This window comes from Garra rufa, chromosome 21, assembly GCF_049309525.1.
Source record: "Garra rufa chromosome 21, GarRuf1.0, whole genome shotgun sequence".
Classification (NCBI taxonomy): domain Eukaryota; kingdom Metazoa; phylum Chordata; class Actinopteri; order Cypriniformes; family Cyprinidae; genus Garra; species Garra rufa.
In genome coordinates this window covers 26,015,487-26,034,871 of record NC_133381.1, presented here as the reverse complement: position 1 = coordinate 26,034,871, position 19,385 = coordinate 26,015,487, and the positions used below count along the sequence as shown (strand labels likewise).

General features: G+C 37.3%; 1 protein-coding gene across 1 annotated transcript in view; it reads right to left on the bottom strand.

Annotated features, from left to right (window-relative positions):
- ccser2a (coiled-coil serine-rich protein 2a) overlaps positions 1–19,385 on the bottom strand; it is a 68,373-nt gene that overhangs the window by 36,444 nt on the left and 12,544 nt on the right. Inside the window, exons 2-4 of the mRNA XM_073827000.1 lie at positions 12,922–14,047; positions 11,909–12,191; positions 11,610–11,806 (exon numbers count right to left, since the gene is read on the bottom strand). Of these exons, the coding sequence (XP_073683101.1) occupies positions 11,610–11,806; positions 11,909–12,191; positions 12,922–14,007 (1,566 nt within the window). The 5' untranslated portion in view covers positions 14,008–14,047. The remainder of the gene's footprint in view (positions 1–11,609; positions 11,807–11,908; positions 12,192–12,921; positions 14,048–19,385) is intronic.

Genomic DNA, 19,385 nt, shown 5'->3' with positions numbered 1-19,385 from the left:
TATTCAGGGCTCGAAATTGCGACCGTTTTGGTCGCATATGCTCCCAAAATTTAATCTGCGCGACCTCAAATTGTATTTGGGAGCATTTGTGCGAGTGCGAGAAATTGTTGTGGTGCGACTTGGTTTCATTTCTTTACAAAACGTTCTAACTACTGCACAGACTGCTGTAAGCTGATACAGCGACAAGTTCGCCGTTCTCTCCAACATTACATAACATTTAAACTTCAGCTTTACATTATTTCCTTTAATGCATATTTAAGATTTTAGCCGTCAATCACTCCCTGACACAAACACTGCGCTGCGCTGAATTAGGAACCGGACGTTTTTCTTTCCTCTCACCCAACCTCTGTTCCAGATTTGGGGTGTGTGATATGACGGTTTTTGATTGTGGACAATAAAAGGTCTCCACAATCTGCTTTTGAAGAAATAAACTATATTTCTTCATACAGCGCACAATTTGTCAGATACGATTCTGGCGCCTCCGTCTCAGTATACTGTCCAACGCGGCATACACACATACACACATATCATCTGAGTTATCACTCAGATGATAACTCAGCTGCCGAGTTCCACTCACGCAGGGGCGTAATTTCCACTGGAGACACGCTTTTCAAAATCCCGTTGGTGTCCTCCCACTTTCAAATGGTTTTGTTAAAGTTATCTCTTGTATTGTAGAATGCACGCTCAGCGCGCCGAGAGTTTCGCGCGACCGTTAAAACGAAACCAAAAGTAATACGCGCACGCGCATTCAAAATAAATTTTAATACCCTGCCTTAAGAGAGCGACTCCCCAATGCGCACAAATTAGGCTACTTAACATATCTAAGCTGTTATTAGTATGTGGGCTATAGTAAGTTGTATAGCTGTCTATAGCTCTGTCTCATGCTTGAAAAATTCAGAATCGGCAATGAAGAATACATTGGCTGATCGTCTACTCAATTTGACGTCTAATTGTTAATGCCGTGCGATCTACCAACACCACCTCTGCGATCGACCAGTAGATCGCGATCGACGTATTGGGCACCCCTGCTCCAGAACAAGATCAGTCTGATTTGTAAATGAATCATTTAAACTAGTTTCATTTTAATCCAATCAGCAGATTTATTAAAAAGATTTTATACCAACAAAAGACAGCAGAGTCCAAATTTAAGATTTTCATTATACAACGACTTTATAACGACTACTTCCGACTTTTTATCTGACAAACCTTTACTGCAGTGCATGCATCATGGACCGCATTTTGTGTCATTTTGGTGCTTAAGAGTTCTGATCATCATTCATTTCATTATTTTGAAAATGAAAGCCAGGATATTCCTTGAGAATAATCTTCTTTTGTGTTCCGGAGAGGAAAGAAATGATGTGTGGAGTAAATGATGACAGAATTTTCATTTCTGGCTGAACTATCCCTTCAAGCTATGTTAAATACATTGGCTTTTCTAAATGGGGGACTTTCTTGCAAAAATAACAGTGCATTATGAAAGTTTCTGCATAATTTCTCATATTTCATATATAGCAGGCAGCTGGGGAAAGAACCACAGTACAAATATGCTCTCAGCACACTTTAGAAAACATTATCAATCATGCAACTGCAATACATTCACAGAACAAAAACGTCTTTTCGAGTCATCCAAGCTGACAGGATGTTCTTCAACCCCATCCATCATATAAATATGTACTTAAAGAGGGACAGGCCCCTCTCCCCTGGACATAAATACCCATACACAATGTACTGTCTTACAAGAGTACACTAAATGTGTATTCAAAGCAGCCAAAGTTCATATACTTCATACACACACATAGTCTCTCAGGTCCCTCTCTCTCTGACTCTCTTCATGTATAAAGGGGCTTAGTCACGGCAGGTTGCTTCAGAGGAAATGACATTTCACTGCGCCGTGCGGCAGCTTAGACACGCAGCCCAAGCCCCATCAGCACTCTCCTCCTGCGCTGAAAGAGCCGGAATAAGGCAGCCCATTTCACATAGGCCTGCGCGAATCAGCCGGGAAGATCGGATTAAAGGTCCCTTTAGAGCCGGACTGATACAGACAGAACCTCAGATAACATTTAAGAAAGGTCCTATCGGATAAGCCCAGAATCCTGATCACATTTCACACAATCTGAGCGCTGCGCCGGGAAATGAAACATCACATTTGGGGGGATCAAAAGGAATGCGTTTAAATTCCTGAATCATATTACATATACACAATTACTCAGACACCTACAGACATACTTTGAACTTAAAAAAAAGAAAAGGGGGGCAATATGTATGGAGTATAAGTTGTTCTATTCTGTAATTGTTACATATGTATTATCAAGAAAGCATTAAAGTGATCAAAAGTGACAATAACATTCATAATGTTCTAAAAGATTTATATTTCATATTTATATTTATGTTTTGTGATGATTTTTAATGTTTTTACAGAAGATTCTTAAAGGTGAAGTTCACTTCCAGAACAAAATTTACTCTGTCTTCAGTTGTGAAGAAATTATGTTGTTGTTTTTTTTTTTAGGAAACATTTCAGGATTTCTCTCCATATAGTGGACTTCTATGGTGCTCGTGAGTTTGAACTTCCAAAATGAGTTTAAAAGCACCTTCAAAGGGCTCTAAATGATCCCAGCAAAGGAAGAAGGATCTTATCTAGCGAAACAATCAGTTATTTAAAAAAAAAAAAAAAATTACATTTATATATTTTTTAACCTTAAATGCTCGTCTTGTGTAGCTCTGTGTGAACTCTCTGTATTCCAGTTTCAAATTGTTAGGGTATGTCGAAAAAAATTCCTATTTCATTAAATTTTTGTAAAAGGTTTTTCAATCTTCTTCGCACGTTCACTTTGTAAACACTAGGTCGGTAGAGGATTTTGAAGTTGGAGGAGAAAATGACAATTTTTTATTTTATTTTTCTCCATATAATGGATTTCTATGGTGCCTCTGAGTTTGAACTTCCAAAATGCAGTTTAAATGCAGCTTCAAAGAGCTCTAAATGATCCCAGCAGTGGAAGAAATGTCTTATATAGTGAAACGATTGGTTATTTTCTAAAAACATTTACAACTTATATCCTTTTAATCTCAAACACTCGTCTTGTCTAGCTCGGCAAGGAGAAATATAAATTATTTATTTTATTTTTTTTAGAAAATAACCCATCGTTTTGCTAGATAATACCTTTTTTCCTTGGCTGTGATCGTTTACAGTAGAGCCCTTTGAGGCTGCATTTTGAAAGTTCAAACTCAGGGACACCATAGAAGTCCATTATATGGAGAGAAATCCTGAAATGTTTACTCAAAAAAAGAGATTAAATCATTTCCTTATGACTGAAGAAAGACATGAACATCTTGGATGACAAGGGGGTGAGTACATTATCTGTAAATTACCTGGAAGTGAACTTCTCCTTTAAGCTCATCTAGGCTGCATTTATTTGATCAAAATTACAAAATAAAAATGTTATTTTGTGAAGTATGTTGCAATTTAAAATAACAGTTTTCTATTTTAACATACTTTGAAATATAATTTATTTCTGTAAAGCAAAACTGGATTCTTAGCATTACTACTCCAGTCTTCAGTGTCACATTGTACTTCAGAAATCATTCTAAAATGATTTATAATCAATCTTGAAAACAGTTGTGCCGCTTAATATTTTTTGGGACATGTGAAAAGTTTTTTTTCAGGATTCTTTGATAAATAAAAAGTACAAAATAACAGTGTTTATTCAAAACAGACATTTTATGTTACAATATACACTAGTAACACTACCATTTAAAAGTTTGGAGTGAGTAATTTTTTTTTTTAAAGAAATTAATACTTTTATTCAGCAAGGATGTGTTAAATGGATAAAAGTGATAGAAAAGATTTCAATTTTGAATAAATGCTGCTCTTTTAAATTTTTTATTCAAAGAATTAAAGAAAAAGTATCACAGGTTCCAAAAAATTAAGCAGCACAACTGTTTCAACACTCATAATAAATCAGCATATGTGACCCTGGACCACAAAACCAGTCATAAGGTTAAATTTTACAAAACTCAATAAATAAGCTTTCTATTGATGTATAGTTTGTTAGGATAGGACAATATTTGGCCGAGATACATCTATTTGAAAATCTGGAATCTAAGGGTGCAAAAAAATCAAAATACTGAGAAAATCACCTTTAAAGTTGTCCAAATTAAGTTCTTAACAATGCATATTACTAATCAAAAATTACATTTCGATAGGTTTACAGTAGGAATTTTACAAAAAATCTTAATGTAACATGATCTTTACTTAATTTCCTAATGATTTTTGACATAAATCAATAATTTTGACCCATACAATGTATTTTTTGGCTATTGCTACAAATATACCCCAGCGACTTAAGACTGGTTTTGTGGTCCAGGGTCACATATTAGAATGATTTCTAAAGGATCATGTGACACTGAAGACTAGAGTAATGGCTGATGAAAATTCAGTGCTGCGTCACAAAAATAAAGTATTTTTTAAAGTATATGAAAATAGGAAGCCAATATTAGAAATTGCAACGGTATTTCACAATATTACAGCCTTGATGACCATAAGAGACTAAATTTTAAAAAATGTATTTATTCATATGTTGAATGAATTACTGATCTGTTTTAATGGCCAATTAATATGTTTTATTGTAAATAAACCCTAAACTGCATGTTTTTATAATTAATAAATATTAAACACAGTAGGGATGCATCAAAATGAAAATTCTGGACCAAAACAAAACCAAAAATTCTGGATCCACTTGACTGAAAACCAAAACAGATACTCAAACTCCTTTTTAATAATTATTTATTATTTTATTAAATAATAATAATAATAATAATAATTGTGTAAGAAGATTTTACTCTAATTGTAATGATACTGTATGTAAAAAATACATGCCAATAAAATTACCACACTTTTATTGCAAGTAAAACAATAAAATTGGACACAAAATGTATTAATATTAAATTATATATTTTTTAAATTTAATTTTTCCACTGTTTTTTTTTTTGCCAAATTATTGCCTGAATTTACAGTCTTTTTTTTTTTTCCTTTTAGCCAAAACAGAAAATTATCGACCGGAAGTGGCATTTTCGCCAACCGAAATTTCAGTGCATCTCTAGATTAAATTTAGACCCTCCTTTCCTATCACTCTATCTTCAAATGGCCTTCAAATTACATTTCTGTTATAGTACAGAACACACGATACATTTTCATTTAGCTCTTAAGATTATGCACAAAACATAAAACTCACAATCATAAAGACAGAAATTAAATTTCTATATCAGTAAGGTTTGAATCACAACAGATGTGTCTAGAAAATTGTAATATACGGTGGCCGACAGAGGCCAACGCGCTGCGAACAAGAAAACACATGCAAACAGAAAAAAACGACAACAAATTAAGAAAACATCTTCATCAGTTTGACAACACAGGCGCTGTAAATCCTCGCAACGCAAACACAAATACGGAAACGCGCTGCAAATTCTCACAACACAACCAAACTCAGAAACGCGCTGCGAACACACGAGGGCGCTGCAAACTAACAAACGCGCTGCATATAACACGGTCCACAACGGAAATGTTTCAGGGGGACCTCAAAAAGTGACGAACTCATCTGGGACCTGATTATTTATATCACTATATTACCTGATTATTTATATTACTATCACCTTTAAGTGATACTATACTATCACTAAAAGGCGATAGTTCACCGATAACACCTCTGCTCTGACCAACAGCCACTGAAAAAATAATCAGGTCCCAGATGGGTTCGTCACTTTTTGAGGTCCCCCTGAAACATTTCCGTTGTGGACCGTGTTATATGCAGCGCGTTCGTGTGTTCGCAGCGCCTCCGTGTGTTCTGAGTTTGGTTGTGTTGTGAGAATTTGCAGCGCGTTTCCGTATTTGTGTTTGCGTTGCGAGGATTTGCAGCGCCTGTGTTGTCAAACTGATAAAGATGTTTTCTTAATTTGTTGTCGTTTTTACTGTTTGCATGTGTTTTCTTGTTTGCAGCGCGTTGGCCTCTCTCGGCCACCGTAGTAATATCATGCATTCAAAGCACAACTGGCACCTCAAAATGGGAAAAAAAAACTGTGAAAAAGTCCACGCTTCATCACTGCCTGAGAGTAAACAGCTTTTCATCTTTCAGTTTGTGCTCCTGTCACCCTGAATATGTGCACTAGATTCGATTTCACATACTGGTAGTGCCACACAGAGCTCTGCCAAGCGCTCACACACAAAACACAGGCTTTGAGATCATGCGGTGGTTGTGTGCAAGAAAAGGTTCTCAAAAGCCATTAAGAATCGGAGGTCTCAAAAAGATTAAGCGAAATGAAAAAAAAAGGCAATAAACCAGTTAGGCCAATAAATTAACAGCTCATTAGAGATGTTAAATATTTATACAAAATTATACAAATCCTGATTACAGTATTAAAGTTAACAAATGATAAAGCTTAAACAATGCTCTATAAATCTCAGCTAATTAATGCTGTAACAGCAGCAGATAAAAGCATGTCTCAGAATCACTTACTGTGTTAAAAACAAAGGCTTCTGCACCTAGATCATTTAGCAGCTAATGAATTGGCCTGTAAATGCCTCCTGCAAGACAGACTATATTTGGAACAAATAAACAACTCTTAATAGAGCCTAAAAAAAGATGCGCTTTGTAGATATCAACAGAGGGACTAAACACACAAGTATAAAATGTAAGGAATGAAATATATTGTCTCTTGGATCCATACTGCCCCCTTGTGGTCTTAAACACAGAAGGGGTTTTAATATCAATGCATTTCGCCAAGGTACAAATATTTTCTGACAAAAAATAGGCAAGCATGAAAACTAGTTTCAAATAAAACAAACCTGTATTACCCACCTTACAGTAGAAGGGTTTTAGGTTTTAGCAGGGTTGCCAGGTTTTCATAATACCCACCCAACAGGTACTTAGGGGGTGCCATGTTTAAAACTGCGTTCTAGGTGGTAAAATACACGTTCTTTTGGAGGGTTGCCCCTGAAAATATCACATTATTGGGGCCACTACAACAAAACAACCCATGGCAAAAGTTTTAAAATAGCCCAGTTTCGCGGGAAAACCGCAGACTTGGCAACACTGAGTTTCAGCATGTCTCACCCCACTTTATGATTCCCTCACCTTCATCCATCATGTAAAATCATACAGTACATCATACATCTATAAAAAAAAATATTTTAGAACAGCAAATCAGAATATTGGAATAAATTACATTACAAAAAATATATTCAAATAGAACATTTAGATATTAAATAGTATATATATAGATTTCAGTAAAAATATTTCACAATATTACTGTTTTTGTTGTATTTTGGATCAAATAAATGCAGGCTTGGTGAGCAGAAGAGACTTTTTACAAATTAAAATACAAATTATACATTACAAATGTTACTGTACAAAAACTTTTGACTGGTAGTGTACATCAAGCTCAACCTTCAAGCATGTTAACATTGTTTTGTTTTCCATTAATTAACAGAACTACTTAAGAAGTTAATATCAATATTTCCAACTAACATTTGGTCCCACATTAACTAGTCTACTAATTCAGGCAAAATGCAACCATGTTACTCAATTTTTAATATATATTTTAATTTAATACATTTAGTGTATTTAGGAATAGATTATTATCCCCGTTTCACAGAGAAGGCTTAAGCCTGGTCCTAGACTAAAATGTAAGTCTGACCGATCTTAAAATATATCAGTGCCTTTGTTTCATCTCAAGATGCACACGAGTAATGTTTTTTTTTTTCTAAGCATGTTTATAAGGATTACCTAAATGTCCTAATTGAACTATGGCCTAATTCTGGCTTAGTCTAAGTCCTGTCCGTGAAACCAGGCCTATACATATTTGATCTATTATTTTTAAATACATCGAGTCTCATCCATTTCAAAGATTAAATGTTACTGAAAATACAAAATGACTAAATTCGAGAAAACACAGCATTAAACTGTATTTAGGCCTAAATTTAACTTAACCAAACTTTCAAGTTTGACCTCCTGTTCATACAACCTGAAAATAAATGTTAGCTTTACATCACTTGCTGAGGGTAAGATCAGATGAGCTCTAAATAAAGCCCAGCCTCTGTTTCAGTATCTGTAAGAGTAGAGAAGTCTTAAACTAAAGATAGACACAGGCCAAGGATCTTAAGGAGATTCACTGCTGTCAGGCGATCGAGTTAATCATATGATTACTTTGCATGTGACTGCCACTGATTTACACGTAACAGTATAACACAAGGTTTACCCAGGAAAAGTTAATTTTAAGAAGCACCATAAACAAGAAATTGCAGTACCTACAGTAGACCACAAGATGTCACTTAAAGCCCAGCTCAAACTCAAACAGTCCATGTAAAACTCAACTCCTCTTCCACTCTATACAACAACATCCCACTCAAGTATGACAACGACTCAGCCGCACTCAAAATGTATATATGCTGCCATTACATAATGTCTCAAGTCAGAGTCCAGTCAGCATGTCTGTGTGTGTGGGTGCATTTGTGTGTTTGCTACAGCAGAAGACTGGTATTTCAAATATGATTACTGTTTCAAATCCAGCCTAACTCTTTCTGCATTCCACTGAGCCAATCTGACATCACAAATCAAAATACAAAATAATATAAAAACTAGCAACAATGTCACAGCCTGCCTCATTGGGATCAAAAGAGCTGGAATGTTAAGTGGCACCGTTCCACATTCCCACTCGATCAGGGGCTTTGGAAACAGCTGAGACAGAACAGGAACTCTGTTTAGTACAGCAGGACCTGGAGTCAGACTCCTGCAGTGCCACGAGTAAGAGCCACAGAGACTAATCCCTAATTAGCAAAGAGATAATTAGCAAGATAGGGACGGAGAGATCCCGACACACACACAAGCACACATACTAATCAGCAACACTACAGGAGAGATGAGTTTATCGAAACAAACAGCAGAGGAAAGACCACGAACACCCACATAGTATGGAACAGAATAGCCTTCGACAAGACTTGCAGAAACCACATTCAGTTACACTGTTGCATTACAGTTATACAATGTGAGAATTAGGGCTGGGTAAAAAAAAAATACACAGTAGCTTACAAAAATGAGTACACCCCTAACATTTCAGCAACCATTCTAGTGTATCTTCTCAAGGGACAATACTATAGAAATGAAACTTGGATATATTTTATTGTAGTCAATGTGCAGCTTGTATAGCAGTATAGATTTACTGTCCTCTGAAAATAACTCAACATACAGCCATTATTGTCAAAATAGCTGGCAACAAATCTGAGTACACCCTAAGTGATAACAGCAGTATGTTGTTTAACCATGCAAAGCCACATGTCCTATTCATCATGTTCATGTTTGTTTTTGTCTGCTTGACAGGACCATGCAAAGTTGTGCATCTTGTATTATAGCAGTTAAAATTTGATGCTTTGAGTACAATTCTCTCATACTGACTAAAGAACTCTCTGAGGATTTGAAAATTAGAATTGTTGCTCTCCACAAAGATGACCAAGGCTATAAGAAGTACAGTAGCGCCCTGAAAACGAGTTACACTACAGTGGTCAGGGTCACACAGAGGTTTTCCAAGATGGGATCCATTCGGAACAGGCCTTGCAAGGGTCAATCAACCAAGTTGAGCACTCATTCTGTGCATCAGGTGCAGAACCTGGCTTCAAAAAACAGATGCATGAGTGCTGCCAGCATTGCTTTAAGGGTTGCAGAAGTAGAAGGTCAGCTTGTCAGTGCTCAGACCATACGTCAGTTTGCATAGGCATCATCCCAGAGGGAAGTCTCTTTTGAAGCTGGCTCACAAGAAAGCCCTCAAACAGTTTGCTGAAGACAACCTGTCCAAGAGCATGAATTACTGGAACCATGTTCTGGGGTCTGATGGGACTATAAGATAAACTTGTTTGGCTCAGATGGTGTCCAGCATGTTTGGCGATGCCCTGGTGAGGAGTACCAAGAAATTTGTGTCTTGCCTACAGTCAAGCATGGTGGTGCTAGCATCATGGTCTGGGGCTTCATGAGTGCTGCTGGTACTGTGGAGCTGCAGTTCATTGAGGGAAACATGGATTATATTATGTACTGTGCATTCTGAAGCAGAACATGATGCCTTCCCTCCAGAAACAAGGGCGAACGGCAGTTTTCCAATATGATAACGACCCCAAACACACCACCACGATGACAACTGCCTTGCTGAAGAAGCTGAAGGTGATGGGGTGGCCAAGTATGTCTCCAGACATGAACCCTATTAAGCACCTGTGGGGCATCCTCAAGCAGAAGGTGGAGAAGCACCATGTCTGTCTAACATCCAGCAGCTCCGTGAGGAGTGGAAGAGGAACCCAGCAACAACTTGTGCATCTCTGGTCAATTCCATGCCCAAGATGATTAAGGCAGTGGCAGATAACAATGGTGCTAACACAAAATATTGACAAGTTCACTTAGGGTGTACTCGCTTTTGTTGCCAGCTATTTTCACAATAATGGCTGTATGTTGAGTAATTTTCAGGAGACAATAAATCTATACTGCTATACATCCTGCACACTGACTACTCTAAAATATATCCAAGTTTCATTTTCATAGTATCGTCCCTTGAGAATATATACTAAAATGTTTGCTGAAATGTGAGGGATGTACTCACTTTTGTGACATACTGTATATATATTGATTTCTCGATTTTAATTGATTCTGATTTTATGAAACAATATTGATTCTTAAATCCCAAGAATTGATCAGTCTACCATATTTTCAGTTAAGGAACAGAAAATTGCAGCGCACCTTTGATATGAAAAAGTCTCAGATTTCAAATTCTGTCCATTTTATTACAATATTCAAACAATAAATGGCGTTTTGGCTCTGTTTAACGTAGAGTGACAGATCGCTGTAGCACCTCAGTTCAAGAGAAACGGCAGTGCGAAAAGCTCGTGAACTTTCTCTCCTCTGCTTTACTACCAGTTACAGCATGAAATAAACATCAGCATGTTAAAAGAAATCTGTATCCTGTCTCATGTAACCACTCAATCAGTGTTTCAACCATGCAAAGACATCAATATCACAGCTTGTAAACAATGTCAAGTAACGTCACGTTCACCTCAGAAAAAACCTATTCAGTGACCATAACCCATTAGTAAAATTAACTCTAGAAAGGAGGAGCACTTTGCTAAATGTGACCATTCATCAATGGAAAGCTTATTTATTTAGCTTTCAGATCATGCATAAATCTCAATAAAAAAATACTATTACTTTTTACTATTCTTCAATGTTTAATTTATGTTTGAATAAATACGTAAAGTTTTTATGACAGCCACCATTTAAAATGTTTATATATTTATAGACAATCTGAGTAAAAATATAATAAATGTCATTGTAACTTTATTATTATTATAAAAAAATATATACTTAAGCGTTTGTATTCAAATCAGTTCATCTTGAAATATTATATCAATGTAGTACCAACTGACCCTCATGTATATTTTACACCAGGGGTGCCCAACCCTGTTCCTGGAGTTCTACCTACCTGCAGAGTTTAGTTCCAGCCCTGCTCTAACACAGCTATCTGTAATTATGAAGTGCTATTCATTTAATTTCATCATATTCATTTTGGGAGGGTATGTGTGTACTCACGATGCTGTTGAGGTCTGACTCATAACTGCTGCAGCGGTGTATGTGTGTGTCGAGTCCCAGCGGCTCCATGCCCTCTTCATCCCACATGTATGTTCCTCCAGAGCTGTTAGATGGGGAGAGCTCCAGAGAGGACGTTGCATGACGATCCACTTCAGGCGACATGAGTGGCGGCCCACCCCTTAAATCGGCCTTGGCACCTAAAATAACAGAGCATAAACATTGCATGCTTGCCACAATAGGACAATATTATCAACACTGTACTGTTTGTCACATAAACGCAAGACATCATTTAGCTATACCTGCCAGACCAATCCCAGTCCAGTCCATGGTTTCATTTAAGAAGCCCTGCAGGCGCGTTTGGGTGGATGTGGCCACAGGATATTTGTTATAAGGGATGCTATTCTGCAACTGGTCCCCTAGATTATCAAAGTCGTCTAGGAAGTCCTCACTGGCGTCATTCCTCTCTAGAGAAGATGCAGAGGAGAGAGACATGTCCTCCATTCCCTCCCCAGTGTAGCGGAGGTTGCCATCCAGCCTTGGCTCTGTCACAGGCTCCTCTGGGGAATCTGTGGAAGCTGAAGCCTTTTCAAACATACAAAATGGAAATAAATCTATTTACCTGTAATGCAGTCATACTTTGATAGTTTGTCTTCTCTGTGGTGGAACCAAAATAAGATTTTTTTCTCAAGTAGAGCTACTAATTGCTATGCAAATATTATTAAAATTGGAGCAGGAACACTAACTAAAAATGTTACACTGGACCACAAAACCAGTCATAAGTAGCACAGGTATTTTTGTAGTAATAGCCAACAATATATGCATATAAATGCATGGGTCAAAATTGTAGATTTTTTTATTTTAAGCCAAAAATCATTAGGATATCATGTAAAGATCATTTTCCATGAAGATGTTTTGTAACTTTCCTACTGATTTTTTGATTAGTTACATTGCTAAGAAATTCATTTGGACAACTTTAAAGGAGATTTTCTCAATATTTTGCACCCTCAGATTCGAGATTTTCAAATAGTTGTTTCTCAGACAAATTCTGTCCTATCCTAACAAACCACACATCAATGGAAATCGCATTCATTCAGCTTTCAGATGATGTTTAAATATCAAATTTAAAAAAATATATGAATAAATAAGAAAATTGTGAATGTCGTTAAAAAGACAAATCGGACCATGCTATTTCTCTCATGTCCCACAGAAGTAATTTGGGAACTATTTCTTGAACCATTGCACAAAATAATCAAACTGTAATCCAAAATTAAAATTATGCATGATAATGTAAATTATACAGTCAGACACTTACATTCTTTGTGGTACAATGAAGCAACTCTGGTGTGAGAGGTGGGGTTATAACGGCACTCTCTACTGGGTTCCTCCCAACCACTAGAGGGCACTGCGGTTTGGCAGCAATTGGTCGATTTAGCCTGTAGCCCTGTAATGAGGGCTTTGTCAGCACAGAGTTAGGCATAAGAGGCCTTTTTATGGAATTAGGAGGTGTTAAACTCTCTGAAGAATGAGTCCCAGCGGGTAGTCTCTCTGTTATTCCCTTTCCAAATCCTAGACCCCCTATACCGAGCACTAGCCGGCCTTTGCTCAGGCTCAAAGGAGTTTTGAGTCCAAGCGTTCGCGGTGGACGAAGCTGCGTATTAGCTAGCGGTTTGGCCAGCTCCACAGCCTTGTTAAAAGAAAAGGAGCGCGTCATGGGTGCGGACGTTGGCGAGGGCAGTTGCTTGAAGTGAGTGAAGCTCTGAGAACGCACCATGTAGTCAGGCACGTGCGACTGTCGCGAGAGGCTGTCATTGGAATGGGATAAGCTGTCTCTGGAGGTGCTTCGAGTAGAGCTAGAGTTTGCCCTTGGTCGCTGAAGCCCTGAAGAGCTCGGTGAAGACCCCAGAGATGAAGTCCCATTTTGAGTTGGCTTGGAGCCTGAGCTTTTTTGGGATATGTCCTGACTTTTGGAGGTTGGGGTGATTTGAAGGTTTTTAGGCTTTGGTTTAGGACTCGGGATGGATTTTGGTGCAGGTTTAGGGCTTCCAGTGGATAACGAGGAGGGAGACCTGCGCACTTTGGTTACGGGAGTAGAAGGGCTTTTTAACTCCCTACTTCCTGGAGAAAGCTGGGAGCGGATTTCTTTCTTCTCTTCTGGTATCGTGCCCTCAATTGGGCTTGAAGGGTCCACTGGTCCATCACTGTCCTTTCTCCATTTCATGGAGAAGGAGGAGGCTCTGACCATTCCATTTGGCCTAGTTGGGGGATTCTTGCCCTCTTGCGTGAGCGCAGTCTGGGTCGTACCATTGGGAAGGGATGAGGGGGTACCATTGACAGGACGGGCACCAAATTTTGGTAGTCTGGACACCATGGAGGGCTTACTGAGGACCTTCTGTTCCATCAGCAAACAGCAGAGTCATGGATGAACATAAAAGAGAGACCTAAACAGAGAGAGACACAAAAAGGAGCACATTTTTAGTTAAAATTATTAAATGATCTAACTTGTTCTTAGTCAACACAAAATACTCATTAACAAAATAATTTATAGTAGTAGTTGATATGAAATTCTTTTGCCCTGTGAAATGTTTTATTATACAGTACTTTATGTCCTCAGAAAACTTAAAAAAACACATGCTCTATTTACTTTTTAACATCTGTTACACCTCAGGGTTATTTTATATGAACTAGCCAATTTAGAAAAAGGCGTTTAAAATATAGAACATGAATTGGTGAACATGACTGTACATTACATACTACATCTACATTTTATTTGTAGGGAACAGAACAACAGACAAAAATACAGCATATCAACAGAAAAAGAAACTAGGTCAGCTTACTCATAAGTCATCTAAATGACCACATTTACAGTACATGGACCTCTGACTCCTAGTTTTTCTAGTCCAGAGTCTTAGTAACTTAGTAACGAAAGCAATTTAAGTAAATTAGTTTGTGTGTCTGTAATGTTCCAGTGTGTGAAAGCAAGAAGAGAAAAGGCAAAAATTGTACACAACTTAACGCATGTTCCTCAGGCCAAGTACTTGCTATTATACAGTAATTTTATTCTAGTATTTTTATGCTTCAGGTAAAGTCCATATAAAATATTACAATTACAGTAAAGGTTTGAGTGTTTGACTTTGTGTGCAAGCAAAACTAGAGAGACATTTACTCCTTCACTAAGTCTACAAAAATAAGGCCCACCATTAATATGAAAAAAAAAATCTGTACTGAAAAGCCCTATTCAGACAGTATTTTTTTTTCATGTGGATGTCTGTAAAAATAAATTTACATGAAACCTTAGTGATAAAGGGACCCTCAGGGATCTGGATGGAGATTTATTCACAGTTGAAGAGCAAGTTCAGTGATTTAGTCTGCTGTAAATAAAACACATTTATTTTTTGGTATTTAATTATTTCTTACATACAATTTATTTTTATTATTCCAAGCATGTATTATAATATATAATTCTATTTATTATTTGATTTAAATGTCCTGTTTAAAAAAAATGGAAAACAGCGAATGAAAAATGCGCTAAAGTTGTATATAGTTATGCATATAATTGTATGCAATACATATTTTAAAATTATATTGCATACCTGCCACAATGACGACCCATATCAAATGTCTGCATGCTTTTCTTCTTTTTACGCTCCCACTCGCTGTTGTGGAGTGGTTATGAAATATTGTTCTTCTAAATACTTTCCAGAATTTCAGTAATAAAAAAAAAGCACGCAAATTACAGCAAAGTGCAACAGTTATCATAGTGTTTGCAGTCAAAAAGGATTTAAACTGTGAATTTTGAACTGATTTCTTTTTGTAAACTCAGCGCTATGGATTCAGACAGCAATTAAATTACCACATGATTTTGATGTTTGTCAAGAAACAGTAGGTAATTCAACCTGGCATTTTTACTTTAGTAAATGTTTAACCCCCAGATTTTACGTGTGTTTTTGAATTACATAATCCATTTTGTTGCTTTTTAGGGTTAAAGGAAATATCCTTAACTTAACAGACATCCTTGCAGAAATGTTTTTCGTATAGTGTTCCTTGCACTGTATTTCCTGTAGTATAATATCCTTTTAACCTACTATACAAAACAGCCAAACACATAAAACAAAAACAAAAAAAACAGCTTTTAAATGTACTTCAAAACCCATTTCCTGTTTTACAATTGTTCAGGCATGAAAAGAAGTGGCAGGGTTTTGTTTTGGATGAAATATCCCTCGTCTACAGTTTTTTTAACCATCATTATGTGATCTGGTTGGAACGTTTTACAGCACGTGACAGCACAGCTAAATCAGGGTAAGGAAACAGGATGTGTTTAAAGGGATGAGCAGGACTGAAGCTCAGGAACCTTAAAGTCAACAGTCCTCATGGTGCTGGTGCATGTGATGACACTGCAGAAAACACACAGGATATTTTATAGTTTATAATTAATAAACTGACTTACAAGCAGGGGCCAAAATCAAACCATTAATTAGATAGAGCCCGAAAATTATCTACTCAAGAAAACTTGTCACTCATACATTGTCTAGCTCTTTTTTTTTTTTTTTTATTCAGTTTATATATACACAGTTTAAATGGCTGGTAAAATAGATAAAGTAGTATTTATGGGACTGTAAAGGTAGTGTATTTGTAGACAGAGAATTGACAGAAAAAGGAGTTTTTATTTCACTCTTTTCCGTATTGATTTCTTTTTCCGTGAATTATGTCAAAGGCTAAAGGAAACCCAAACAAGTAAATTCGAGAGAGACGTTCTGGGCTAAAAGCCAAATCCTGGCCAGATGAATGGTGCCTCTATATGTCCCACTTCATTCTGTCCTAATCCAGTTGTATTCACAGAAATCTTGTTCATTCTTCTACACAAGATTTATTCTAAAGGATAATGGGTTAAGTATAAAAGATAAACAGTAATCAATATGCAACATAGTTATTTTGGTCCACTGGCGCACCAGTTCAGATTTGAGGTCTAGATTTCTGTTTATGACTTTGACACAAAAGGGAGGTGTGTGCAATGGAGGAAGAGAGGGCGACCTTTATTCACACACTGACCCACATTCTGTGATGAGAGATTATACTAGCAGTCACACGACATAAACGGACGGATGGACAGAGAGAGAGGGAGACTACCAGGCTTTATAATCCTCTTCATTCTGCCAAATCAGGTCAGCCACAACACACCCTGTCAAAGCCTCTTTACCCAACACCACCACTAGTGAGGCCGTTTCATTTTACGTTTTCAGTTGTCAAAACACACCGATTCTAGGACCTGATCTTAAAGTTAGTTCACTTCCAGAAAAAATTATTTGAACATGCGTGCATGCCAGCAGAAACATTACATTAATAATAATAATCACATAAATGCTTATTATTGAGCATAAGAGACTCAGAAAATACAAACAATATTACTGGCTCCAAACCTTCAAAAGGTACAGTATGTCAAAATTACCCTTAAAATAGTAATATTTTGCACTTAAATTCAATAAATTGTGTTAGTAGCACTCTGTTGTTTTGTGTTTGATAATATTATTCACAATGCTTCATACGGTCTAGTACTCGTTTTAATTTCCAATTTCTAACACATTCTTGCTTTAAAATGAATAATGCAATGCGAAACATTTCAGAGCTGGTTGTTTTGGTTCAAGGCTTTGAAATCTGTTGATAAGTCTCAGCTAGTGTACTGAATAAACCACTGCATCAAAAATTTTAGAGGGCAAAAGAGGGTAATCACTGAAGCCTAGGGTCAGATGATGTCATAGATGGGGTTACTATGGCAACACTTCAGACCATCTGTCAGCTGGCTCCTTCCTACACAAAACTCAGTCAACTAGAGCAAACAAGTCCTTGAAAAAACTGTAAGGATATCTGCATCTCAAGACACAAACAAACCTACCCACACACATATACACACACACACACCAGCAAACTTCTTTCTGACTTCAAAAGACATCCACATGGGTGACTAGAATAAGGAAACAAGGCAATTCACTTCAGATCAATCGGCAGAATTTAATGTGATTTTAAATGGACTCTACCATTGTTGTTAGACAGACTATTGCCATTAATCACATTGTTGCAATTAAGGACTAATGACAAAGCACTTCCAGCATCCACAACCAATCCCAGCAAAGATTTAAAACGAAGGCAATAACAAGTTGGTTAGACAGCAAACATAATGTGTGCTCAGCATGTGACGGCCTGACACTAAAATCAATTAGACACGGTCAACTTTCTGTCTGACTTCTGCTCAGTACTGAATCCGCTTGCCCTTACTGATAGAGAGGATATGCACATGGTATGAGGTAAGCTGGTGTTTGACATTGGTTCGTTTCTATCTTCAGTTGAGCTGGCCCCAGGTGTGCACAGGTAGCGATTTGTCACAGAGAGCAGCTTACTGAGATAAGGCAGATCTGCTTGAGGGCTGTATTAAATGCATTACAATCCACCCTAACACAGATAACAGTCTGTGGTATGGCCAAGTGTGTTCTCCATTTGACAACATTTCTGAACATTATTCCTTTCTATCGGGTGACTGGAACAGCAGAAGAGACTAAAGCCAATTTTCTCCTACGCACAGACATTGAGGCCAGACACCCAGACAAACGCACAGTTATATGTCTGGAGGAGAGCGATGGGCTCTCAGAGCCTGTTAATATTTGATTGCTGCAAAATGAAGGCAGAAGACAGGAACAAAGTAAAGATCCAAAACAAAACTGCATGTCTCCAATTTTGGCAGGTCTGTTTTTAGGTCTGTTTTTTAAACAAAAGAAGATTGTTTAATTTCAATTACAATTATTTTAGTAATCAAGTAATTAGTCGATTATTCTAATGATTATAGTTTATAACTAATTTGTTTGAGGAAATAAAAATAGACCTAAGCAAACATTAGCCTTCAAAATGATTTCAAATACATATATAATAGTGCTGAAGCAATAATATTTAGCTCAAATAAAGTATCAAAAGCAAGTAATCATATGGTTTTATTAAACAAAACTGTTAAAATACAGAGATAAAGCACATTACACATTATAACATATGTCTGCAGAGGGCGCCAATGGCCTGACGATTGTTTTTACACTTTACTGCACAATTTAATCTATGTTTAATACTGACTTAACAACATTTAATGTAAATGTCCATGCTACATTCCCAGATGAACGTCACAGTAAACCCGAACTCACAACAATATGCAGAGATGGAGTTTGAGATGCTCCACACATGGAAATGATAACAGTTTGCAGTGTTTCCCACAGGATTTTTTGAGACTGTGGTGGGTGGACCTCAGTCCATCTAGGGGGGTCCGGGGGCAAAAGCTACTCGTGCCGACCGGTTTATGTTTACGCCAATTATGACTTTACTCCGGTAAAAGAAAACGGGTTGACGCGTTTACATGACCACGTGCATTTTCGGCTTATGAAGCCTAATCGGTTTAAGAACGTGCATGTGAACGCGCTCAAAGGAGCCGCTCTGACTCTGAGACGCGGCAAACACCGCGGACGAGTTGATCGCCTGAATGAAGTGCGCGCTTCGCTTTGAAACAAACAGCACAAACAGAGTTGCTGAGAGGATAACGCCACAATTACGCTTAGTTCGTCTGACGGACACTTTGCCAAAGCGATGGCTTGAAACACAAAGTTAAAGACATTCTATGTTAAAATGACGAATATGAATTTTCGGTTTATTATGAAACTGTGGTGGGACGCCACACTCTAGTTAGTGAATGGGAAACACTGAGTTTGTGTGGAGCAACATTTACTGTGAATGGAGCCACCCTGAGATGCA